Raw genomic sequence first — 27,912 nt, forward strand, 5'->3', positions numbered from 1 at the left:
ATGATTAATTACATAGGAAAATAGACAGTTTTTAATATTTGTTTATTTATTTATTTAGAGAGTGCATGAGCAGGGGAGGGGCCAAGGAGGAGGGAGAGAATCCCAAGCAGGCTCCGTATTGTCAGCACAGAGCCCCGCATGGGGCTCAATCTTACGAACCATGAGATCCTGGCCTGACCCTAAATCAAGAGTCTGATGCTGAACTGAATGAGCCACCCAGGTGCCCAAAATAACGTTTTTTGATCCTGAGTCAAATATTATCTGTTCTTAGAGTTTGACTTTATTTTTGAGGTCATGGAAAGACCTCATGGAAAGATGACCTCATTAATCATGGAAAGATTAATGCAAATATAATTTTGAAATGTTTATTTTTTTACAGAGTAAGAGTTTGGAGGCATACCTTATTGATGGTGACTTCTTCGTTGTATGTGTCATCTGTGTCAAATGTATAAAATGGAGACGTTTCTTTTTCCAATAATTATAGTCTAATTTACTTGAACCCATCCTCCCATTGAAAACAACTAAAATATTCTTGATTAAAGACTTTAAAAATTATTGTAAAGAAAAAAATTGTCCTGAAAGTAACAAAGAACTGCCTTGATAGTAAGGGATTATCAGTCCAAAATGTAGGGAAAAGTGAATCCAGAGAAGTGAGCATGAGAGCCACTTTCTCCCTGAAGATATTTGTTAGTCCAGGCATATATAAACTTTAATCTTGATGGCCTTGAAGGTCAAGGTAGACAGAAACAAAGCTTAGGACCCAAATCAGGTATGGATTCCTATGGCAGACCCTCCAAAGTATGCTGGGACACCCCTCCTGGCACACCTCAAAAACCGAAGGAAGGTAGCCTTGTAACACCTAATATAAAAGAAATCCTGAGTGTACCACGTATGCAAAATTTTTCTTGATTTGGTTTCAGCCAGCTCCCTGGGTGACTCTGTCAGTTAAGTGTCTGACTTCGGCTCAGGTCATGATTTTGCAGTTTGTGAGTTTGAGCCCCGCATCAGTCTCCCTGCTATCAGTACAGAGCCCACTTCAGATTCTCTGCCACCCTCTCTCTCTGCCCTTCCCCTGCTTGTTCTCTCTCTCTCTCAAAAATAAATAAACATTAAAAAGTTTATAATAAATCTTAAAAAAATAAATCTTCATTTAATAAAATCCATCTCAATTTATGAACAATATGTGACATGTCAGTACATCTATTTGTGTATCTGGTGCTTTTGTTTCTGAAGCTATGCGTAAGCCATGCATAAATCATGAATTGTTAGAATGATGTCTGCTGAATGTGACTAAAGCGAAGCCAGAGGCCTATCAGATGAAGAAACCAATACATACACTGTATGTAGTGACTTTTATATAGTTAGCTACTCGGTAAGCCATGCTAAAATACCTGACAGAGTTAAAGGCTGTCATACCTATCTTGTTTAAAAGATTTACATTAATTATTTTCTCTGTTATTATTTTTTTTTTTACCTTAATCTATCAGATCTTAGTGTCTTACGCTTAGAGAGAGGAATGAAAGATTTTGAAGGCATTTAACAGACAAATTTTGTTCCCCATTGGCTTTGATTGATGGAGGTGCAAAAAACACCCCCCTTTTTTTCTTTGACCCTAATTATGTGTGCATTATATATGTAAGACATACTGCGTAGTAATTTATGGTTCTCAGTAAATTCTTATTTTGGCCATAACCTTATAACCTAGGTCTTAAATAAAATGAGGTGATTTAAATATTCAAATTGGTCGAGGTAAATAGCTGCTAATATTCATTACAGATTTATGTTACGATTTGGTGTGGTACTCTCTGTTAAGAATTCGGCAGTTAGTGTCACACAGTAAATACTCACTTAAAACCAAACCCAATATAAAGTTGAAATATATTTTCCTAACTTTGTTTTAAAATTTTAAAATGTAGGGAAAACTTGAAAAAATAATACAGTGAGCATCCACAGATAGATTTTTTTTTAAGCACTTGAGCATAAGTTGGAGGCCTCATGCCTTTCATGAATACTTTGGTATATATCTACTAAGAACAAGAACATTATCCTATTTTTTTATGTATACCAAAGAGATCAAACAAGGTCATACTCTGACTCATTTCAGGTCTCATACCGTAAACATGCTATGTCCTTTTCGTGATATATTTTGTCATGTTTTTCCATTTTTATCCTTTTTATTAGCGATTTCTCTATTTTTTTTAAGTTTATTTTTTTGAGAACGAAAGAGGAAGAGAGTGCATGTGCGCTCACACAAGCAGGAGAGGGGCAGAGAGAGGGAGACACTGAATCCAAAGCAGAGAATGTGAAGCAGGCTCCAGGCTCTGTCAGGGCAGAACCCGACATGGGGCTTGAACTCATCAACCATGAGCCAAAGTCGGACACTCAACCTCCCATGAGCCAAAGTCGGACACTCAACCTCCTCAGCCACACAGGCACCCCAATGATGACTTCACTGTTTAAAATGTCCCTAGCCTAGGTATCATGCTGAAGTATTATCTTGTGTTTCTAAGCACAAGAAGCCTGGGATATTTCTTGTGGAGAAACTATATTAAATAAGCTTCATGTAGGCATGAATTATAATGTTGTTGGCCATGAGTTCAATGCTAATGAATCAACAGTATACAATAAATAAGGTCTTTAATTTTTTTTTAATGTTTGTTTATTTTACAGACAGAGACAGAGTGTGAGTGGAGGAGGAACAGAGAGAGAGAGGGAGACACAGAATCCGAAGCAGGCTCTAGGCTTCGAGCTGTCAGCACAGAGCCTGACGTGGGGTGCAAACCCACAAACCATGAAATCACAACCTGAGCCGAAGTCGGATGCTTAACCAGCTGAGCCACCCAGGTGCCCCAGTGAGGTCTTTAAACAGAAACATATAAAACAAGGCTGTGTAGGGGCGCCTGGGAGGCTCAGTTTAAGGTCTGATTCTTGACTTCGGCTCAGGTCATGATCATGGTTCAGGGGATCAAGCCCAACATGGGGCTCTGTGCTGATGGCGTGGGATTCTCTCTCTCCCTCTTTCTCTGCCCCTTCCCCCTAACACACCCTCTTTCTCTCAAAATAAATAAATAAACATTAAACAATATTAAAACAAGGCTATGTATTGATTGAGAAAAATGTTGTGGCCAGAGGCTCAAAGGAACCTAACCATGTGTTTCCCTAGGAGCAGTGATTCAGTACTTATTAACTCAGTATTTGTGCTGACTTTATAAAACATAACTATCAGGAATGATGAGAATCGACTGTATGCTATTATATATATGATACATATATGATTTTCTACATTACGCATGCACATATGTACACATGGTCTGTACTCACCTTTCCTCGTTTTTTCATCATTCTGTCACTGCCATTCCTCCTTCAACCCAAGCTCCATCCGTCTTTTCATTTAGTCCTTGTATTTGCTCAGTCTCCTTTACAACCATTTGTCTGATGTTTTCTTTATGAGTAGATTAAAATTAAACATTTTAGCTAAAAATTCTCCACAAATTACATTGTGTCATACATGATATTAGTCTGTCCTCTTATTGGTGATAAGTTTGATCTTTCTATTTTGCAGATATGCTGACCTTTTGTAATTAATAAGATGTTTGTGAAGTGGTATTTTGAAACTGTGTGAATATTCTCTTTCATAACTGTCTTAGAGTGATTTTAGTGTTGATTCTTGCCTTAATCAGTTGTTAAAATGTAGTTACAAGATAGTGATTTTTAATTGTCATTCCTTCTACATTTTTAAATTGACATTTTTCTGTAATAAGAGCATTTCCTTTGTCCCTAGCATTTTTTTGAAAAATCACTTTTAGGATAATAGATTTTTAAAGTTTATTTATTTATTTTGAGAGAGAATAGGGGAGGGCAGAGAGAGAGGGAGAGAATCCCAAGCAGGCCCCCCACTGTCAGCACAGAGCCCAATTCAGGGCTCGAACCCATGAACCGTGAGGTCATGACCTGAGCCAAAACTAAGAGTTGGATACTTAACCGACTGAGCCACCAAAGTGCCCCAAGGGATTACAGACTTTTAAAAATTCAATATATTATAATCTACTACTGATACAGTTTTCTTTTAAGTTTATTCATTTATTTTGATAGAGAGAGCACGTAAGCAGGGGAGGGGCAAAGAGGGAGAAAGAGAATCTCAAGCAGGCTCTGCACTGACAGTGCGTGGGGCTCTAACCCACTAACTGTGAGATCATGACCGGAGGCAAAGTTGGACGCTTAACTGAATGAGCCACCCAGGTGGCTGATACACCGATACACTTTTTGATGCTTGAATTGCCTCAGTTTGTTCGGTGGGACATTTAAAGCCAACTTTGTGTCTATGTTTTGACATGCTGTTATATTTTTCAACACATTTTTTAAAGCACACCAGATACTCACATTGCACTAAATTCTCATTGTGCGTACATTGTTGGGATGTACCGTAACTCATTTAACAAGTCTCCTGTGTTTTGCTGTTGTGACTAGCTCAGTACATAATTTTGTGCGTTTTTTCTTGTATTGTTGGAGGTGTATCTTAAGGTGAATTCCTAGAAATGGACTTGTCTGGTCAAAGTGTAAACACATGTATGGTTTTGAGAGGTACTGCTCAATTCCTCCCCGTTGGTCTTGTACCATGTAGTTCTCCCACAGAAATGCCGAAGAGCCCGTTCCCCGTAGGCTCGCTTACATAGTGTGTTGTCAAACTTGGGAATTTTTGCCAATCTGAAAAGTGAGAATTAGTTTGTTAGTAGCTTTGGTTTGCGTTTTCCTTATGAACAAAGTTGGGTGTTTTCTCACATTCTTTTTTTTTTTTTTTAATTTTTTTTTAAACGTTTATTTATTTTTTGAGACAGAGAGAGACAGAGCATGAACGGGGGAGGGGCTGAGAGAGACGGAGACACAGAATCCAAAACAGGCTCCAGGCTCTGAGCTGTCAGCACAGAGCCCGATGCAGGGCTCAAACTCATGGACTGCGAGATCATGACCTGAGCTGAAGTCGGAAGCTTAACCGACTGAGCCCCTCAGGTGCCCCTTTTCTCACGTTCTTAAGGGCTATTTGTATACCCTTCAGTGAACTATCTATTTGGATCTTTTGCCCATTCGATTAAAAAAACTCAGGTTTTGGGGCACTTGGGTGGCTCAGTCGGTTAAGCGGCCGACTTCGGCTCAGGTCATGATCTCGCAGTCTGTGAGTTTGAGCCCCGCGTCGGGCTCTGTGCTGACAGCTCGGAGCCTGGAGCCTGTTTCAGATTCTGTGTCTCCCTCTCTCTGGCCCTCCCCTGTTCATGCTGCCTCTCTCTGTCTCAAAAATAAATAAACGTTAAAAAAAATTTTTTTTAAAAACACAACAGGTTTTGTTGAGTTTCTTTCTCTCAATTTTTAAGAACTGTTAGGAGAGTTGGTCATATATCTGCAGTGTATGTTGCAAATATTTGAATATTTATTTAAAACTTTATTTCTGTGGGCGCCTGGGTGGCTCACTCGGTTGAGTGTCTGACTTTGGCTCGGGTCATGATTTCACGGTTCGTGGGTTTGAGCCCCGTGTCAGGCTCTTTGCTGACAGCTCAGAGCCTGGAGCCTGCTTCCGAGTCTATGTCTCCCTGTCTCTCTGCTCCTCCCCTACTCATGCTCTGTCTCTCTCTCTCTTAAAAATAAATTAAAAAAAAAAAAAAACAAACACATTTCTGTCACAGGAATTTTAGTCTTTATAATTAAGGAATTAGATGTTGGGACTTCTGCTGTAGTTTCATCTGTACCATTTCATTATTTTGATTTCATGATTCATTTAAATTCAGTTTACTTTTATTTCTTTATCCTGAAAGGGAATAGCTTAAAAATTATCTAGTAAACAGTTTCAAAAGTCAGGATGGTCCTATCTCCCCACCCCTGTACCCTCTCTCTAATCCTAAAAGTAACTTGTTGAAAGTAGATTATCTGAAAAATACAGGAAAATATTTTTAGAATAATAAAAATCATCTTCTCTGTCTCTATATATAATGGTCCTTTTTTTTTATTTACTGAGATTTTATGAATGAGCAGCTACACCAAATAGGTGGAAATATGTACATTTAATTTTCACAGTAGTATTCCTGTTGATGATACTTCTTCATACATCAGAAAAAAAAGAAAATATCTGAGATTGTGATTTTTTAAATTATAATCTTTTGGAATCAAATTATAATTTGAAAAAAAATTTTAATGTTTGTTTATTTTTGAGAGAGAGCGAGCCACAGGGTGTGAGGGGAGGATGGGCAGAGAGAGAGGGAGACACAGAATCTGAAGCCCGGAGCCCTGTTGTCGGGCTCGAATTTGAACCGCGAGATCATAACCTGCGCTGAAGTCGGATGTTTAACCGACTGAGCTACCCAGGCGCCCCTCAGCTAACCATTTTTTTATTGAGATAAGAATGTTAATGAAAATTTACTCCTGACCAAGATTATATTAAATATGAATGTTACTTTCTAAGAAATAATAAATTACCAAGAACTTCTTTCTTTCTCTTTGTGTTTTAGGTTTTGACAACAGTTCGTTCAGGGCACCGAGCGAATATATTTAGTGCAAAGTTCTTACCATGCACAAATGATAAGCAGATTGTTTCTTGCTCCGGGGATGGAGTAATATTCTATACCAATGTTGAGCAAGATGCAGAAACCAACAGACAATGCCAATTTACGTGCCATTATGGAACTACCTATGAGGTACAGTTTTACTGTGATTATATATATACGATCATATGTAAGTGTGTGCTTTTGTGTAAGTATGTATGTATGTGTAATTTTGTGTATGTATACATTCATGCATATGTAGAAACAGAAATTAGTGACAGACTACCTAGATTTGAGTAAAGTACTTGAGAGCATGTATGTTGATAGCCTTGTGAATAAAGAAATAAAATGTAATAGTAATAGGGTTTGTAATTGCAAACAGATGTCAGCCTTTAAAAATTCTTCTCTGTTACTGTGCTACAAACTTGTATACTAGGCTTCAGTGTCTTAAACACTTTATCAGTGTCTCACATAAAGTCATTGATGGCATGCTTACCAAATGTTCCCCGGGCAGAAAGAATGCTAGTACACAGGCAAAAGAATCAGATTCCTAAAGGGCATTAATAAGCTCAAGCCCTCACCTGAATTAAGTGAGGTGAAATGAATTTAAGACTTAATTATACAGCTTAACTTGGTTCAGAAAAATTGCTTATTCTACAGAATGCTCTTTTAAAATCTTTTTGTGTCATTTCTTTGTATCAGAACATTCATTGGTTTCCCATTATTTGTGTTAACTTGATGTATCTTTTTCCGTGATTTGAATTTCAGTTCTCTGGTAACCTCATGTTTTGGTGTGTACTTAAAGAAGTAGTATATAGCTAGATTTGATTTTCTCATCCATTCTCACAATTTTGGCCTTGAACTGGAGATTTTAGTCAATTTACATTTATTGTGAAAAATGATATATTTGGACCTATTAATATATCTTATTAATTGCTTTCTCTTTCTGTTTTTTTTTTTTCTCTATACATTCCCCACTCGTCTTTTTTCTTCTTTTGAAATTGTTTGAGGATTTTGTTTTCTATTTTGTTTCTGCTACTTGCATGTAAAATAGACATTCCTGTTTTAAAAATTAGCAACAAAGTCTAAAATCAATAAATACCTTTGCCCTTCTCTGAATAAAGCCCTTTGGAACATTGTAATCTCCTCATCCCTTGTCTGAGTTCATATGTTTATATTGTTCTGAATTTAGTTACATCTTTTCTCTCATGAATGAAATATTAATCATTGTCTTGTTAGTATTTGTTTACTAATACCTTTGGCTCTTCCACCACAGATTTTTCCATGTGGGGTCATTGTGTATATAAAATACATTCTTATGAGTTTCTTTTTGTGCAGGTTTGTTATTAGAAACAATTTTTGTTTCCAATTATCCTTTCCTTCCTTCCTTCCTTCCTTCCTTCCTTCCTTCCTTCCTTCCTTCCTTCCCTTTTCGTCTTTTTCCAGAAAATGAAGACTTTCATACCAATTCTTCACAGGTTGTTTTGTTGGATATAGACTTCTAGTTTGATAGTTATTTTATTTCAGATGATATTCTACTGTATTCTGACTTCATTGTTGAAGTTGAGAACTCAATCATCAGTCTAATTGTCATTTCTGTTTGGTTAATGTGTCTCTCTGCCTTGACTGCTTTTAATTGTATTTTTCTTTGTTGTTTTTCCCGTCATTAATGTCACCACCATGTTTTTAGATAATAGATTTCCTTTTTATTTGTCATAGTTGGAATTTACTGATGTTTTGGTCTGAGAAACTGGCATCTAGAAAAATGTGGGAAATTTGCAGTCAATAGGTCTTTGGTTATTCTTTACCAAATGGAGAGTGGTATTCTGGAATTCTGGAATTCTGGAATTCTGGAATTCTGATTAGATGTATGTTGACCTCATTCCATCTACCATTAAAGTTTTTTTTTTTTTTTTAATTGAAGTATAAAACACATAGGAAAAGTATATAAATCCTAAGTATATAGCTTGGTAAATTATCATAAAGTAAATCTGTGCATGTAGCAACTATCTAAGTTAAGAAATATGAAAGCATTAAGTATCCCCAAAGCCCCCTCATTCCGATATTTAATAATTTGTGAAATTCATCTATGTTGGATACAACTCTAATTTGTTCATTGCTGTGTAGTATTCCATTGTGTGAATGTACCATGATTGATGGATTGTTCTACTGTTGATGAAAATTTTAAATTTGATTTCCAGTTTGGAGAACATTCCTTCACATGATTTTAAGTACATAAATGCATATATACTTCATTGGGTATGTACTTAGAAGTAGACTTGCTTGGCCATAGGATATTTATTTATTTTAAATGTTTATTTATTTTTGGGAGAGAATGCAAGTGGGGAAGGGGCAGAGAGCAAGGAGGACAGAAGATCCAAAGCAGGCTCTGTGCTGACAGCAGAGGGCCCAATGTGGGGCTGAAACTCACAAACTGTGAGATCATGACCTGAGCCAAAGTCAGATGCACAATCAACTGAGCCAGCCAGATGGCCACATATTTGTTTGTTTTAGAGATATTACCAAATAATTTTGCAAAATAATCATAACAACTTATATTCCTGCCAATAGCATACAGGAGTTTCTATTGTTGCTCATCTTTGCCAACATTTGGTATTACTAATTTCTCATTTTGGGAGTTTGTGTAGTGTCATTTTATGTTTCAAATGCCTTTCCCTGTTGATACTGCTGGAGTTGATCATCTCTTCATATGTCAAGTGCCTATTCAAAATTCCAGTCGTTCTATTGGGTTTTTCATCTTATTTCATTATTTTTTGATTTATAGGAGTTTCTTAATGTCTTCTGCATATAGACCTGCCTTTTCCTACTCTGTGGTTGTATTTTCACTTTCCTAATGGTGTCTTTGTTTTGTTTTGTTTTGTTTTGTTTAATGGATTTATTCATCACTTATGTATAACTCCCAGTGCTCATCCCAACAAGTGCCCTCCTTAATGCCCATCACCCATTGTGCCCACTCCCCCCACCTCTCCCTAATGGTGTCTTTGGATGAAGACATGTTTTTAATATTGTCTAATATATTAGTCTTTTCCTTTATTATTAGTTAGTGCTTTCTGCATCCTGGTCAGAATATTTTTTCCTGTCTCGAGGTTATGGAGATATTCTTCCATTTTCCCTTTTAAAAGTTTATTGTTTTGGGGCGCCTGGGTGGCTCAGTCGATTAAGCGCCGACTTCGGCTCAGGTCATGATCTCACAGTCCGTGAGTTCAAGCCCCTCATCGGGCTCTGTGCTGACAGCTCAGAGCCTGGAACCTGCTTTGGATTCGGTGTTTCCCTCTCTGTCTCCGCCTCTCCCCTGCTCATGCTCTGTCTCTCTCTTAAAAGTAAACATTAAAAAAAAATTTTTTTTTTAAAGTTTATTGTTTTGTCTTTGCATTTAGATCTTATAATTCACCTGGATTTGATTTTTGTGGTAGCATGAAGTAGGAGTAAACTTTTTTTCTCCATATGGATTTTTATATTAATGTAACTTATTTTCTTGGAAAATTAAATCAGAATCCCAAACAGCATACAAAGGGGCATTCCCTTTAAGGGCATTTGAATAATATATATATCCATTTGCCAAGGGTGTTTTTGTCGAATGCATATACAATGTAGTTAGAATCCATTTTTTTTTTTAAACCAAACTCTATCCATTGAACAATTCTGCTATTCCCTTTTCCCCCAGCCCCTGACAACCTCCGTTTTATTTTCTGTTTCTGAGTTTTAGATACCTTGTGTAAGCAGAATCATGCAGTATTTTGTCTTTTTGTGACTGGCATAATGTTCGCAAGGTTCATCCATATCAGTCTATGGCAGGATTTCCTTCTTTTTTAAGGCTTATTCCTCTCTGATTGTATGTGTGTAGCATACAGTCCATTTCCTCATTTACTCATCAGTGGACATTTGGGCTGCTTCCACCTCTTGGTTATCGTGAATAATGCTGCAATGAACCTAGGGGTGCAAATATATCTTTGGGATTCTGTTTTCAATTTTTTGGATGTGTATACCCAGAGGTGGGATTGCTGGGTCATGTGATAAATCTACTTTTAATTTTTTAAGGAACCTCCATACTGTTTTCCATAGTAGGTGTTCCATTTTACAGTCCCAACAACAGTGCGTCAGGGTTCCAGTTTTTCCACGTCCTTGTTTTCTATTTTCTGGGTTTTTTTTCCAGGAGTGACCATTTTATTTTGATTTTATTTTTTTTAATGTTTATTTATTCTTGAGAGAGACAGTAAGATAGAGCATGAGCAGGGGAGGGGCAGACAGAGAGGGGGACACAGAATCTGAAGCAGGCTCCAGGCTCTGAACTGTCAGCACAGAGTCCGACGCGGGGCTCGAACTCATGAACCCTGAGATCGTGACCTGAGCTGAAGTCCGAGGCTCAACCTGTTGAGGGGATGACCATTTGAATGGGTGTGAGGAGATACCTCACTGTGGTTTTGATTTACATTTCCTTAATAATTGGTGATGTTGAGTATCCCTTTTTGTGTTTGTTGGCCATTTGTATATCTTCTTTGGAGAAATGTCTATTGAAGTCCTTTGCCTGTTAAAAAAATTTTTTTTTAATGTTTATTTTTGAGAAAGACAGAGTCAGTGGGGAGGGGCAGAGAGAGAGGGAGACACAGGATCTGAAGCATGAATAATCCTTTTAACGTGTTTTTTGTTTTTGTTTTGTATTCTGTGAAGAGTTTTATAGAAGTATTCATCAGGGATATAGTCTATAGTTTTATTTTCTTTTAGTATCTTTGTCTGGTTTGGGTATCAGAATAAAGCTATCCACATAGAATGAATTCGGAAGTGTTCCTGTTTCTTCAGTTGTTTTTTTTTTTTTTTTTTGAAGGTTTTGAAAAGGATTGGTGTTAATTCTTTCTTTCTTTCTTTCTTTCTTTCTTTCTTTCTTTCTTTCTTTCTTTCCTTATGTTTATTTTTGAGAGAGAGAAACAGAGCATGAGCAGGGGAGGGGCAGAGAGAGAGAGGGAGACACAGAATCCAAAACAGGCTCCAGGCTCTGAGCTATCAGCACAGAGCCTGACCCGGAACTCAAACTTGGGAACGGCAAGATCATGACCTAGGCCGAAGTCAGACACTCAACCAACTGAGCCACCCAGGCACCCCCTGGTGTTAATTCTTTAAATGTAGGTAAAGTTCCTCAGTGAAGCCATCTGGTTCTGGGTTTTTCTTTGTTGGCATGTTTTTGATTACTGATTCTATCTCCTTACTATTTACAGGTTTGTTCAAATTGTTTATTTCTTCATGATTTAGTTTTGATAGGTTGTATGTTGCTAGCAATGTATCCATTTCTTCCGGGTTTTTCCATGTGTTGTTGTATAATTATTCCTACAAGTCTCTTAAGATGCTTTTTATTTCTGTGACATAGTTAGTAATGTCTCTTCTTTCATTTCTGATTTCTGTTGAGTCTTTTCTCTTTTTTTCTCAGTCTAGGGAAGAGTTTGTCAATATTGAAGATCTTTTTAAAAAGCCAACTTTCGGGGGGCCTGGGTGACTCAGTCATTTAAGCGCCCAACTCTTGATTTCGGCTCAGGTCATGATCTCAGGATTCATGAGATTCAGGAGCCTGTTTGGTATTTTTTTTCTCTGCCCCTCCCCCTCTTGTGTTTTCTTTCTCTCTCTCACTTTCAAAATAAATATTTCAAAATAAATATTTCTCATATTTCAAAATGAAAAAACCAACTTAGTTTCATTGATATTTTCTATCTTTCATTTCCTTTATTTCTGCTATAGTCTTTATTATTTCCTTCCTCTTCTAACTTTGGGTTTAATTTGTTGTTGTTTTGTTAGTTCTTCGAAGTGTAAATTGTTGGTTGAGATCTTCCTTATTTTTTAATGTAGGTATTTACTGCTATAAACTTCCCACTTGGTAGTGTACTATTTGCTTAAAGTACAGATAGGGAAGTACTTTCTATTACCATTTTACCATTTTTTTCTGTGTGTCTTATAATGATTTTATTACTCTTGTTTTTATGTTTTCAATGATTTTCTTTTTTTTGTATTGACATTCTTTGATTCCTTTCCTTTGTGCATCTTCCACAGATGTTTTCATTGTGGTTAAAATAAGGATTATGTAAGACATTTTAAAGTTATAACAACTTATCTTAAACTAGTAACAACCTGGGGGTGCCTGGGTGGCTCAGTCAGTTAAGCGTCTTCGGCTCAGGTCATGATCTCACAGCTTATGGGTTCGAGCCCCACATTGGGCTCTGTGCTGACAGCTCAGAGCCTGGAGCCTGTTTCGGATTCTGTCTCTCTCTCTCTCTCTCTCTCTCTCTCTCTCTGCCTCTCTCTGCCCTTCCCCCGCTCACACTCTGTCTCTCTCTCTCTCCCAAAAAATAAAAATAAACACTGAAAAAAATTAAAAAAAAAAAAAACTGGTAACAACTTAACTTCAGTCACATACACAAATTACTCCGTTACATCCTTCCCCCACTTTATTTTATTTTTTTAAAGTTCATTTATTTATTTTGAGGGAGAGAGAGAGCATGAGCTGGGAAGGGGCAGAGAGAAAGGGAGACAGAACCTCTAAAGCACAGTCCATGCTGTCAGTGCAAGCCCAATGTGGGGCTTGAACTTGTGAATCACGAGCCATGACCTGAGCCAACATCAAGAGTTGGATGCTTAATGGACTGAGCCGCCACCTAGGTGTTCCTCCTTCCCCCCTTTTATTTTCACTGTCACATATTACATCTTTGTGTATGTTGTATTCATTGACTTTAGTGTTACAATAATTTTAACGCTGTTATCCTTTAAACGCTATGCCCAAATTAAAAGTGATTTACACATCATGTTTACAAAGATTTCTGTAGTTGTCTATTTACCTTTTCCAGAGAACTTTATATTAAAAATTTTTTTTCAATATTTATTATTGAGAGAGAGAGTGAAAGCACAAGTGGAGGAGGGGCAGAGAGAGAGAGAGACAAACACACAGAACCCAGAGCAGGCTTGGCACTGTCGGCACAGAGCCCGACGCGGGGCTCGAACCCACAAACTGTGAGGTCATGACCTGAGCTGAAGTCGGATGCACAACTGACTGAGCCACTCAGGTGCCCCCAAACCTTTATGTTTTTCTATGCTTGTGTGTTTTGCTGTCTGGTACTTTTTGTTTTAACTTGAAGGACTCCCTTTAGTAGTTCTTGGAAAGCAGATCTTGTGGTGATGGACTGACTCCCTCAGCTTTTGTTTATCAGGAAAGTCTTTCTTTCTTTTGTTTTGCTGGGTATAGTATTCTTGGTTTGCACGGTTTTTTGGTGGTGGTGGTGGTTGTTGTTGTTATTGTTTTTCTTTCAGCACTTGGAATATATTATCCCATTCCCTCCTGGCCTGTGATGTTTGTGCTGAGAAATCCACTGATCTAATGGGAGCTCCTTTGTACGTGATGACTCACATTTCCCTTGCTACTTTCAAGATTCTCTCTTTGACTTTCGACAGGTTGCCTATAATATGTCTTAGTGTGGCCTCTTTGGGCTGATCGTACTTGGAGTCCGTTGAGCTTTTTGAGTATGGCTGTCCATTTTCTTTGGGAAGATTTGGAAAGTTTACAGCCATTATTTTTTCGAACAAGCTCTCTGCTTCTCCCTTTTCTTCGTCTGGAACTTCCATATATATTGCTCAGTTTGTTGTGTTCTAGAAGTCTCTTAGGGTTTTCTTCACTTTCTTTCATTCTTCCTTTTTGTTCCTCTGACACAATAATTTCAAATGAGTTGTCTTCAGGTTGGTTGATTCTTCTTTCTGCTTGATCAAGCCTGATGTTGATCCCCTCTAGTAAATTGGTAAATGTTATTATATTCTTCATGTCTAAAATTACCATTTGCCTCTTTCTGCAGTTTTTACTTCACTGGCGATATTCTCCTTTTGTTCATGCAGTGTTTCTCTAGTTTCATTCAGTTGTCTATTTGTGTCCTCTTGTGATGCATTGAGCTTCTTTAGTACGATTAATTTGAATTCTTTTCTTAGGCAGTTCGTAGATCTTCATCTTATTAGGGTCAGTTACTGAAAATTTGTTTTGTTCCTTTGGGCTGTTACACTGTATCTTTGTGTGCCTCATTATTTTGTTGTTGTGGTTTTTGCTTTGGAAAAAATAGCCATCTTCTCCTGGTCTTTTTAGACGGGTTTTGTGTAGGGAAGGTCTTCACCAGTCAGTCCAGCTAGAGATTCTGGAGGTCCCTTAAACTTTTTATGAGGATGCATCTTCTCTGGTCCATTCAGAGAGATGGAATTTTCCATTCCATTCCGCTCCCTTTTCCATCTGTGATCCTGCAAGGAAGCCACTGTGCTCTCTTTTGTTCTCTCAAGTTTTATCAGTGCTGAGTCAGAAGAGACAGAAACTAGTCCCTTGGTAGCCCTCCTCCACCTGCCTGTAAGCTGGAATGTTGGACATACATTCCACTCTTCTCTTTCCTTTCCAGTGGAGAAGCTGCAAATTGGGCTTTCCACCCACCCCGCTCCCCCCCGCACCCCCCTCCCCCCCAGTTTTGTGCTGTGCTGCCTTGGGGAAGGCGCTGGTGTGAATTGAAATGAAATAAGCTTTTCTTATTCCTTTCATTATGGCTGTACTTGGCTTTGAACTTTCCTGGTATATTGCTTTCTTAACTGGTCTTTGGTATTGTCATAAAGGCTTTTTGACTTTATACTGTTATTAAAAGCCAGTGTTTCTCTAGGGGAATGAGTTGAGGCATCCTGTTTTGCAGTTTTGCCGATATCACTCTCCATATGGATTTTACCCACCATCTTTTATGGTAAAGATTGTTTTCCCCGCTGTTGCTATTCAGTGTGCCATTAATCATAAACTCAGAGTTCATATGTGGATAGATCCATTTCTGTACTCTATTTTGCACCGTTGGCCTATTTGTACTTTTTAAAATACCAAACTGTTTTAATTGCAATAGCTTTGTAATGAATCTTCGTATCTAGTAGAGTTACTGTTTCAAGATTCTTTGTGTCTCAGTATAACTTTTCAAACCAGCATATTGGTTTCCAACAAAAACAATTTGCTGGGGCACCTGGGTGCCTCAGTCAGTTAAGTGTGTGACTTCGGCTCAGGTCATGATCTCACGGTTCGTGAGTTCGAGCCCCGCGTGGGCTCTCTGCCGTCTGCGCAGAGCCGGCCTCAGATCCTCTGTTCCGCTCGCTCTCTGCCCTTCCTCTGCTTGCTCTCTTTGTCTGTCTGTCTGTCTCAAAATAAATAAACTAAAAAAACAAAAAGCAAAAAAACAATTTGCTGAAAGTTGGATTGTTATTATACTGAATTTAAAAATAAATACAGGGTAAACTAATATCTTAACAATTATTATATATTCTAATCAATGAAGATGATATAGTTTTGCATTTATTAAGGTTTCTAATTTCTCTCAATATTTTACAATTTTTATGTGGTGTTACTCTAGATTTCCTTAAATTTTTTAAGTATTTGGTATTTTGGTACAGTCATAAATGTTATCTTTTTAAGGATGTTAATTTTTAAATGTAGCTGTATAAAAAATGCAGTTGAGGGGCGCCTGGTTGGCTTAGTCGGTAAGCATCCAACTCTTGCTTTTGGCTCAGGTCATGATCTGAGATGGAGCCCTGCATTGGGCTCTGTGCTGATAGTGTGGAGCCTGCTTGGGATTCTCTCTCTCTGTCTCTCTCTCTCTCTCTCTGTCTCTCTCTCTCTCTCTCTCTCTGCCCCTCCCCCATTCATGCGCATGCACACTCCCAAAATAAATAAATAAACTAAAAAAAAATACAATTGAGGGGCTCCTGGGTGACTCAGTTAGTGGAACGTCTGGCTCCTGATTTCAGCTCAGGTCATGATCTCAGGGTTGTGCGATCGAGCCCTGGGCCCTGTGCTGAGCGTGGAGCCTGAGATTCGCTCTGTTTTTTCTTCTGCCCCTCTCCTCCACCTCATGTGCTCTGTCTCTCTCTCTCAAATAAAAAAAAAAAAAAATCTTCCAATCCATGAACACAATACATCTCCCTTACTTTACTTAGGACTTTAATTTTACTCAGCAATGTTTTATAATTTTCAGTATCATGTGTCTTACATATGTTTAAGTAGTTCATATTTTTCACGTTATTGTAAATGATATTATTTTTAAAATTTCAGTATCTGATGATTTTGTTGCTGGTATAGAGACGCGACATTGATTTTTATATATTGATCTTGTATCCTGCAACTTTGCTAAATTCGCTTATTCTAATAAATTTTTTAAAAATTGATTACATAGGATTTTCTGCTTACGTGATCAAATCGTCTGTGAATAAGAAGACAGTTTTACTTTATTATGTATTCCTCATTTTATTTTATGGAACGGTAGCGGTGTCTTTCAAAACCATCCAAGTGCTCAATAACGTTACCTGTACTTTTGTTTTCACCTTCAGATTATGACTGTACCCAACGACCCGTATACTTTTCTCTCCTGTGGTGAAGACGGAACTGTCCGGTGGTTTGACACACGCATCAAAACTAGCTGCACGAAAGAAGATTGCAAAGACGTAAGAATCAAATTTTTGTACAAGTGACAAAAAAATTAACATCATAATTAAAATCGGACAATAAGCTACCTCTGGGTTCTAAGATTGTGGATGGATTTAATTTCATTAAATCTTGCTGACCTAACATAATTACTCAGTTTTAGTCTTGTATTTCGGAGTAATTTTTGTGTTTTCCTTTTCAGAATGTAATTTTCCTTACTCAAATATTATTTGCTTTTTTAACCTCCAGTTTATCTTTCCGTATGATTTTTATTTTGATTGGTTTATAAGGAAAATTTACAATGTTGTGTTAGTCAATTTTGGAATTGTGTGGCAAGCTGTAAAAAAAGAAAAAAAAGGAATTTTCCTTATAGTGATAAACTGCTGAGGAGGAATATTGACCACATATATCTATTTTGATCTCACGTCAGCTGAATTTGTTAGAAACGCTAACAGATATCTGAAAAATAAATGAAAAGAAAACCATGTTGTTGTTTTCCTTCTCATTATCATCCTAGCTTAGGATTTTTCAGAAAGGTTATTTTCTTCTAATTCAAAGGATAGTATTTTTAATGTTCAAGTGTTTTAAATCTTTAGAGTATCCTCTCTGTGGCAGAGCTCTGTGACGCCGGTGTTTTCTCTTTCATAGGATATTTTAATTAACTGCCGACGTGCCGCCACCTCGGTAGCTATTTGTCCACCGATACCTTATTATCTTGCTGTCGGCTGTTCAGATAGCTCAGTACGAATATATGATCGGCGAATGCTGGGCACAAGAGCCACAGGTAAACAGCTGTATGTTAGAGAAAATATAAGATTCTGTCAGTTCAAAGAGTAAATCTGTAGGACATATTTGCAGTTTTAAAATGTCATTAGTTTGTCATAAAATTCAGTAAACACAATGTATTTAAATAATACGGATTCATAGAAAAACAGCATTTTACCAAGGTTTTATGACTCTATCAGTGTGATGCTTTTGTAGTTTGCCACCTTAAAAAGTTGTAACAGTTGACATGTTAGTTTCCTATGACTGTCATAATGAATTGCCACATGTTGGGTGGCTTAAGATAACAGAAATTGATTCTCACATTTCTGGAGGCTAGAAGTCTAAAATCAAGGTTTCACAGGGTTTTCTGCTGGTGGCTCTCAGGGAGGATCTGTTGCATACTTCTGGCTTCTGGTGATTGCTATTAATCTTGGCTTTTAAATGTTTCATTTCAATCTCTGCTTCTGTGTTGACATGCCATTCTCCCGTGTGTGTGTCTGAATCCACATTTTCCTCCTTGTATGAGGACATATTGGATCTAGGGTCCACTCTAATCTAGTTATGACCTCATCTTACTAATTATATCCGCAAAGACCCTATTTCCAAATATCCCAAATATTCCAGAACCATTCTGAGGTTCTGGGTGGACGTGAATTTTGTGGGGGACACTATCAGCCCACAACACTTCGCCTTCCTTGTTTTAAAAAATTTTTTTAAATTTCAATTTAGAGAGAGTGAGTGAGAAAGAGCGAACAGGGGAGAGAGGCAGAGGGATAGAGAGAGAAGAGAGAGAGAGAGAATCCCAAGCAGGCTCCATGCTCAGCATGGAGCCCAACGCAGGGCTCAGTCCCACGACCCCGATATCATGACCTGAGCCGAAATCGAGTTGGACGCTCAACTGACTGAACCACCCAGGTGCCCCGGCACTTGGCTTTCCTAATTTCTCTTTGCAGGAGACAGAAGAGTTAGAAAGAACAGTGACTTGGCTTTGTGTTACTGTATAGCATATGTTTATGCCTAAAGTACTGTTAGCGATGCTGTTGAATCCATCTGAAACTCCTCATTCGCTCCTCATCCACTGTGGGATCAAACCACTTCTGAACTACCCAACTGAAAGCCATCGTTCTTCAGCATTTTTCAGTAAGGGAAGGCCAGGATTTTATCCCCACATACCCACCAAATATACAAACATATGTACACACTTACATATATTCGCGTATTTTGTATTGCCCAAAATAAAAATGGACTTGGCCAGAAACTAACAATGTCAGGCTCAGGGTCAATTTATGTCCAGTAAAAATGAACATAGATTATGGAAATGGGAGGACGAGGTGGGGTTTGGTTTGGTTTTGGAACCGTGATTGAGGTGTCTTATGTATCTGGATATGCACTTTTAGGGGGAACAGTAGTGATAGGATATGAAATTGTAGGCTAACTTACTATTTCTCAACAGATGGGACACGGTTGACATTTTCGGCAGAACAAGGCCTCCTTGTGCAGTGTTCATACAGTTTTATGGGGCTCTCAGAATTTAGCATTCCCAGACCTCCAGTGCACAAAATGCCAGTTGACCCTTTCTCTATTATACTGTATTATGTTGATGACTACCAAAATTAATTAAAGTTGGAATACTACCCCCCTTTGTTATGTTATAAGAGGAAAATTTCAGGACAATCAAAAATCTTTTAAAAACATAGGGGAGCCTGGTTCGCTCAGTTGGAAGAGATCTCAGGATCATGAGTTTGAGCCCCATGTTGGATGTAGAGATTACTGAAAGAAAGAAAAGAAAGAGAAGAAAAGAAAAAAGGAGAGGGGAGGGAGAGGAGAAGAGAGGGGAGGAGGAAGGGAAGGGAAAGAAAGAGGGAAGGAAGGGAGGGAAGGGGAGCGAAGCAAAGGGAAGGGATGGGAAAGAGAGGAGAAAGGAAGGAAGGAAAGGGAAGAGAGGGAAGGAAGAAAAGAGAGGGAAGGAAGGAGAGGGAGGGACAGGAAGGGGAAGCAAAGGGAGGGAAGGGAAGGGAAGAGAAGCGAGGGAAGGAAGAAAAGGGAGGGAAGAGAGGAAAGGAAGGGGAAGGAGAGAAGGAAAGGAAAAGAAGAAAAGTGAATGTAAATTTTAAAAAAATTTTATTTGCTATCTTTTTAAATGTTTACTTTTGAGAAAGAATGAAAGTGCGAGTGGGGGAGGGGGAGAGAGAGAATCCCAGGCAGCCTCTATGCCGTAGGTCAGCACAGAGACCAACTCAGGGCTCAGACTCCGGAACCGTGAGATCGTTACCTGAGCTGAAATCAAGTCGGACTTTTAACCGACTGAGATACCCAGGTGCCCCTAAATCATAAATCATTTTCACTGATTAACTCCTATTTCTAATTAAACGCTTTATGTAATCTGGAATTCCAGCAACTCAGGAAATTTTTTTAAAAGATATGTAGACTTTATGCTGTATTCTTTATTATTTTGTTATAAAATCAGACTATTGAGAAAAGAGCCTCTTCTAGAAATAGAACAGGATAGTTTGGATTTTATATTGCTACATTAAATCACATATCTCATAATTCAGATTAAGAGTTTTTAAAATGTTTTTCTTAAAAAAATTCTACAACTTCCTATTTTCTTATTTAGGGAATTATGCAGGTCGAGGAACTACTGGAATGGTTGCCCGTTTTATCCCTTCCCATCTAAATAATAAGTCCTGCAGGGTGACATCTCTGTGTTACAGCGAAGATGGCCAAGAGATTCTCGTTAGTTACTCTTCAGATTATATATATCTTTTTGACCCGAAAGATGACACAGCACGAGAACTTAAAACTCCGTCTGCAGAAGAAAGAAGAGAAGAGGTAAGCTTACTCAAAACCATGTTCTTCATTCAGTTCAGAAGACACTGACTCAGTGACTCCTGGGGCCTGTAGGCCTTCAAAAAATAGAATTGATTCGCAAGACATTTAGAGTCGAAGTTTTGAAAGAGGACTTGGAATATACCTGGAAGAACAGGGGCTGACTAGAAAAAAGTATTGTGAAACATTTTTAAAGAGAAAATTTTTAATAGCAAAATGTTTCTTTAACTTTGTGGATGCACAGGAGCAAGCAAGAAATATCAGCAGTTCTAACAGTTGCGGGAAAAGCGATTAAAATAATAAAAAAATGGGAGGTGTAAATTCCCAAGAGACTAAATGTTTCTGTTCATACACCAATAGGAGTTGTATCTGTTACCATTTTCTATTCACATGTGGACAGCAATCCCCTTCTCTCCTGATGGTGCCTCTCTTTCACAATTATGAACGAGTGGCATACATGCGTGGGTTTATTTTACAGAACACATCTGAGCGAATGAGAAAAAGGCAAGCTAAAATACACGCACACACACAATCGGGGGAGGAGGGGATTGCTGACCACATATGAATGGAAATGGTATTTGGTTAACTCCTATTGGTGAACAAAAACATTTAGTCTTATTGGAGTTTATATATCACATTTTATATCTGTTACATATATATCTATACACATACGATATTCTGTATTGAAAACTAAGTGACAGAATTGCTGCCACTAAAATGACTCTACAATAGTGAACCATTAGGGTGCCTGGCTGGCTCAGTCATGTAGAGCATGTGATTCTTGATCTTAGGGTTGTGGGTTCAAGTTCCACATTGGATGTAGAGAATTTTTAAAAATAAAATCTTTAAAAAAAAATAAAATAAAAGTAAAAAAAAATAAAATCTTTAAAAAAATAAAATAGCAAACCATCTTATTTATAAAAGGCAAAAACCAGAAAAAATGTATCTTTGGCAATATACAGCAATAGAAAAATGTTTGTTTTAACCTATTAAACTTCTTTCCCCAACATATTTTTCACTTTGGCTTTTTTTTTTTTTTTTTTTTTAATGTCCTATGTTTAATCACTTGGCTTGTAAATGTTTTTGAAATTAACTGTTGCTTTATTAATTATCAGTGACTTTTTGGTATTGGACCAACTCCTATCAGTGAATGTATTTTGAAAGTATTAAGGAACAACAATTTTGTAATTCCTGTGAGATGCAAAACTAAATCCAGTACTTATGGTTGCAGGTTTAGAGGGCTATAAAATTAGGAAAAAATCGGGATAACTTTATAAATCTGTTTTGGGCTTTTGAAAGTGTCAGTGTATTTAAATGAATTAGGAAATTGACAAAGAAAGGGGTATGATGGCTAATGAAAGCTGTTTTTTGACTTTATTGGCCTGATTGAAAACATGAGATCTGCTCTGTTATTTTGTTGCTGCTGGGTAGTTTTCTCTTGAGATGCGTGGTTTAGTGAATGAAGTTACATTCCAACTTCCTGACTGTTACATAATGAAAGTTGGAATGCAGAAACATTTGAAGTGGGCCAGCCAGCTTTTGTACCATAGAATACTTATGTGTTTACATATGTAAACACAATATGTTTACATAATCAGGGTGAATGAGTCTGAGTCATGAACAGTGAATGTGGTTTTCTCAGTGTTCTTTGTTGAATTAAGAAAAATAATTCTGAAAATGGATTAAAATTACAAAACTAAATCATGCTTCTATAATAAACCAAATAATTGACAGGTGTATATAGAAGTTGGTAGTCTGTCTCCTTCTTAAGCTCAACATCTGTTCTTAAGTGTTTTATCCTAAATCCTTGACACGTGCCTACTGTGCACTAGGTCCTATACTAAACTTTAGAAAATCTGGGATGACTGTGACAAAGACATAGCCTCTCCCTCAGGAATTTACAGTTTAGTGGGAATAGAGGTATAAATAAATGAATATATAAAACTTAATAGAATTCTATATAAGGGTTATGTTCTGGGGCGCCTGGGTGGCTCAGTCAGTTAAGTGTCCGGCTCTTGATTTTCACTCAGGTCATGAATCCAGGGTCGTGAGATCGAGCCCCACATCAGCACAGAGCCTGCTTGGGATTCTCTTTCTTCCTCTCTCTCTCTGCCTCTCCCCTGCCCATGTACGCATGTGCGCTTGCTCTCAAAATAAATGAACTTAAAAAAAAAGAAGAAATTATGTTCTATATGAGTAGACCAAAGGAAGGAATAATGTATTTTGATTGGAAATGTAAGAAATGATTGAGTAGGGTTTTAAAATATGAATAAAAGTTTCACATAATGATTTTTTCTTGTGTTTCAGTGGTATTTTTAAATTTTCTTAATTTGTGGGGGCTTCTTTTTATTTCTTTATATCCTCTAATAATTTCTCTTTTATTTTTTTCATTGTCTAGTTCAATTTTTTTACTTCTCATTTTTCTTATTTTTTGTGTTCCTTTTTTCTTTTTATTGTCTTTTCTGTCTTTTCCTTTTCCTCTAATATCTTTTTGACATTTTCCTATTTGCCCCACCCCATTATTGGACAACTTTGTTGAATCCAGTCTCTAATGTTCTCCTGGTCCCCATGATTTGTGCCTAAAATACATACCCCAGATCTGTAGTACAGCTTCCCATTCTGACTCCCACAACTGCCCTGATCCAAGGCATCAACCATCTCTCCTAGATTATTATGGTAGCTTTTAACCAGTCCCCCTGCTTTGACTCCTCTGCCCCCATAGTCCTTTAGCTACGTAGCAGCCAAAGCGATCCTTTAAAACCGAGTCAAATTATGCTGCTCTTCTGATCAGTACTACAGGTGGCTGCCCATATCATTTAAAGCCAAACTAAGGTTTCTACAGTGGCTTCAAGACCTTGTCTCATGTAGTTCTTGTTATTGCTGCTGTTCTCTCAGTACTCCTATTGTACTCTTCTCTGACCACGTCTACTTACTTACTCAGGCAGCCCAGGTGTGCTTTACCTTATGGCTTTTGTGTTTGCCAGGCATGAAATGGTCTTCCCAGATAATCACAGCCTTGAACTTTCCGGTACTGCCTATCTCCTTTGTCTACTTAATTTTTTCCCCATAACACTCAGCACTTTCTTTGTATATTTTACTTTTTTTTTTTTTGTAATCTTGTATTGTTTTTCTACTCCAGTAGCCTATAAGTTCTGTGACAGTGGGATTTTTGTATAGTTTATCCATTGATCTTTTTCCACTATCTAGAGTAGTGCCTGACACATAAAACATGCTCAGGAAAATCTTCTTTGAGTAACTGAATTAATGCTTGTACCATTTTCGGTATTCTTGACTAGATTATTTTGCATATCTCAAAAAGTCAAACTTGGGACTGTTTTTAACTTGAATGTCTTGTTCCAGAAATAGTTGCTGAGGTTATAACAACCAGTTCTTTGCTTGTATAATATAAAGTTTCTTCCCCTAACTATGGAGCAGGGCTCCATTCTATTCTAAATATAGTTCGCATAGAGTGAGGCCCTCTGTTTCTGGAAATGATTTTAGTCTAAGATTTTGGACAGCTACCACACTAGGCTTTCTCTAATCTTCTGGTTATTCTGTGTCGTACTTGTGGCTTCCTGTGTAGATTTTCTGTCCTCTGTTGCTCTTTGCCATATTTACCTACTTCTGGAATTTGTGAGGGTTTTTATTTTTCTGTCTTCTTTGCTGAGGGTGTTGAGATATTTTTTCCCCCAACCTCCTTATTGCTCAGAATGGTTTCCAAGAGAAAACAGAAAATTTACAGCTAAGTTGTCACCGAGTTTCTATCAAAATCTGCTTAATTGTCAGGGAAAATATCAGTGAATGTTTTGTTAAAAAAATAAAAATAAAGGGAATGACCCACAAAATGGGAGAAAATGTTTGTATAACATATGTTTGATTTATGATTTAGAATCTGTATATATCCTATATTTTACTGATGATTTAGAATCTAGTATCCAAAATATATCAAAACCACAGTGAGGTACCACTTCGTACCCACCAGTTTGGCTAAAATAAAAAAGTCAGTAACGGTGTTGATGAAGACAGGAAGAAATTGGAGCTTTCACACGTTGCTGATAGGAATGTAAAATGGCGCAGCTGCTTTGGAAAACAGTTGGGCAGTTCCTCAAAAGTTAAACATAGAATTATCATGTGACCCAGCAGTTCCACTTCCAGATATATACTGAAGAGAATTGAGGACATAAGTCCCCACAAAAACTTGCACATATGTTCACAGCAGTATTATTCACGGTAGCCAAAAACGTGGAAACAACTCAATGTGCATCCACTGATGAATGAATAAACAAAACATGGTATATCCAAATCGTGGAATATTACTGAGCCGTAAAAAGGAATGAAATACTGATACATGGGGCGACATGGATGAACTTCGAAAATATTATGCTAAGTGAAAGAAGCCAGACAGGAAGGGCCACATCTGCTTCTATTTGTGTGAAATGTCCAGAGTGGGCATATCTAGAGAGCCAGAAAGTAGATTGGTGGTCTCCAAGAACTGAGTCGAAGGAGAAATTGGAAGTAGCTGCTCGTAGCTATAGGATTTCTCTTTGAGGTGATGAAAATGTTCTGGAATTAGTGGTGATACAAGTGGTTACACAGCTCTGAGCATCTGCACCACTGACTTACATACTTTAAAAGGGTGGGTATTACGGTATATGTGTTATATCTCAATCACAAATGTTAAAAATATAAAAGTTACAGAGAATAATCAAGAGTGTCAAGTGCTATAGACATCAAAATAAGTTGGGCAGTGTGCCATTTGAATTGGGAGTTGATTGTTGATCATTTTGTCGTTGATCAGTGAACTGAGCAATTAATCACCCGTTGATGACATTGGTGAGAATGAGTTCAGTGGAAAGATGGGAGCGTAAGGTAACGGTGAAGTGAAGGAGGAGTGGTAGATAAAGGAATAAATATAGACCTTTTTCAAGAAGCTTGACAGTAAAGCTTCAGAAAACATGGGGAAAGAGTATAGCTGACTAAAAACATAAAATTGAGGTGTTTTGTGTATTAAAAATGGTAAAAACCTTTAGCATATCGTAAGGAAGAAATGAGGAAATGGATGCAGGTATGGGAAGGAGTAATTACTGAAGCAAGGTGCTTGAGGAGTTTGAAGGAACAAAATGTAAAAGCACAGATGGGAGAGATTAGGCCTTAACAAAATAAATGATACATCTCCGGAGAAAGGTTAGAAGAAATTAGGAAGTTGCAGATTATAGATAAGTTTGTAGAATGCAGCTGAGGAAATTGATGTCACTTCTGCAGGACTGACTGTATTTTCTCTGAAGTAGGAGGAAGAGGTATTAGCCAAGAACGAGGGAAACGAGGTAGAGTAGAGACCCTGAGGTGAGTCATGAAGGGTTGCAGTAGGTGCTGGGGGGAATCCGAGACTAAACCGTCAATGCTAATCAAATAGTGATCATTCCTCTTGTCAGGTATGTAGGTACTTGACCTACACTACATGTATCATCGTAATAGAAAACTCAGGCTCAGTGTGATTAGATAACTTCCCTGTGGTCAGCTGGTAAGTGATACAGGTGGGAGTAGAAGTCACCTACACATGATTTCAAAGTTGTGTTCAGACTCTTTAGGGTGAAGGTGTTAAGTGTAAGCTGTACCATCAGTAGATCTCGTCCTTATAAGAGCTTTCGTATTTTGACGTAGCATCTCATTTGCATCCTCAGTAAGGAAAGCAAGGACATGGAAAGAATCCGTTAGACTTAAAGCGTGCTTTGAGAGTTGAGCAAATGAGTTTCGTCTTCGTCTTTTAGTTACGACAGCCTCCTGTGAAGCGTTTAAGACTTCGTGGTGATTGGTCAGATACTGGACCCCGAGCGAGGCCTGAGAGTGAACGAGAACGAGATGGTAACTATACTTTGGTTAGGCTTTTCTAATATGGTATTGAAAAAATAATCTTTTAACTTGTTTCTTTTTTTTTTTCTTTTTTTCTTTTTTTTTTTTTTTTTTTTGCTGGTGTAAGTGATGCTGCAATGAATGTCCTTGTACATATATCTTAACGTACTCATGCAAGTGTATCTGAGGATAGATCCCTAAAAGTGGAATGAGCAACTGGGTCACTGGATAAGTGCATTTGTGTTTTGATAGCTGTCAAGTTACCCTCCAAAATTAATGCACTATTTTACCTTCCTCCTAGAAGTAGGAGCGTTCATTGCCATATAAAACATTAGGTATTACCAAACTTCTTGATTTTTGCCTTTTTATTAGGTGTAAAGAGAAACAAAAACTCTCCGTTTCCAACCCAAGAGTTTTATAATAGCAGATAAAATCTTTTTTTCCCTTTTTATCAAATGCCTTTGACAAAGCATAGGAAATTACCTTGGGAGCTTTAAGATGGCACACTTTTAAAATAGAATTAATCTGTGTGTATTTTACTGATTGGTCTGCAGCCAAAATCTTATTCTGATGACTTCTGAATTCTGTTAAGATCAAAAGCATGTTTATTCCCCAATATATTTTCCTTGGTACCATCTTATAATATATACTTACATATAAAGCTACATTACATAAAGGCAATGAAGTATAAAGTTTTCACAGAAAATTCAAGAACAAATGATGCGCATTTTAAATTATATGATTGTAGAATAAAATTATCAGTTTTAATTTGATGTCATACTTCATTTGGTAATTTCCTTAAGAGAAAACATATATTTGAAGGAGGAAAGAGGGAGAGGGAAGAGACAAATGCAGCAGCTTTTGGTTTTTGTTAATTTTGAATATATGGAATATGCTTACAGTATGATGAAAATAAATTCAGTTTAAGGAAATGTAAGTGAGAGGACAAGCCTTTCTTATAATCAGTCAGTTTACAATTCATGAGCACTTCCTGGCTGTGCACTCTTCGAACTAAAGATGTGGGTTGAGGTCAGGATGGGAGATGTGACGGTACCTAAGAATAGACAAAGATGTAGGAAATATAAATTCTATTCTTGAGGAACTCAGAATACAGATAGAGAGTGACTTATATAAACATTTACTATGAAATGTAATGATAGCTCTAAGAGATTCATATACATGCATATAATTTATTTAGGCAGTTTGATTCTTTTTTTTTTTAATTGTTTTCATTTTAAAGGCCTTAAAAATCTAGATTTTTGCATTAATGAAAGATCCTGACTTATTACTGAATTCACTGATGAGACCTGTATTGTAATAGGTGAGCAGAGTCCCAATGTGTCATTGATGCAGAGAATGTCTGACATGTTATCAAGGTGGTTTGAAGAAGCAAGTGAAGTTGCACAAAACAATAGAGGACGAGGAAGATCTCGACCCAGAGGTAATTTTTCTCGTTAATTAAAGTCAGCCAAA

General features: G+C 37.5%; 1 protein-coding gene across 3 annotated transcripts in view; it reads left to right on the top strand.

The window, feature by feature from the left end:
* DCAF6 (DDB1 and CUL4 associated factor 6) overlaps nt 1–27,912 on the top strand; it is a 133,733-nt gene that overhangs the window by 28,249 nt on the left and 77,572 nt on the right. For all 3 annotated transcript variants that reach the window (XM_049635147.1, XM_049635145.1, XM_049635146.1), the window contains exons 4-9: nt 6,495–6,680; nt 16,902–17,015; nt 17,644–17,779; nt 20,378–20,592; nt 26,358–26,451; nt 27,761–27,880. In XM_049635147.1, coding sequence (XP_049491104.1) covers nt 6,495–6,680; nt 16,902–17,015; nt 17,644–17,779; nt 20,378–20,592; nt 26,358–26,451; nt 27,761–27,880 — 865 coding nt within the window. The remainder of the gene's footprint in view (nt 1–6,494; nt 6,681–16,901; nt 17,016–17,643; nt 17,780–20,377; nt 20,593–26,357; nt 26,452–27,760; nt 27,881–27,912) is intronic.

This window comes from Panthera uncia, chromosome F1, assembly GCF_023721935.1.
Source record: "Panthera uncia isolate 11264 chromosome F1, Puncia_PCG_1.0, whole genome shotgun sequence".
Lineage (NCBI taxonomy): Eukaryota > Metazoa > Chordata > Mammalia > Carnivora > Felidae > Panthera > Panthera uncia.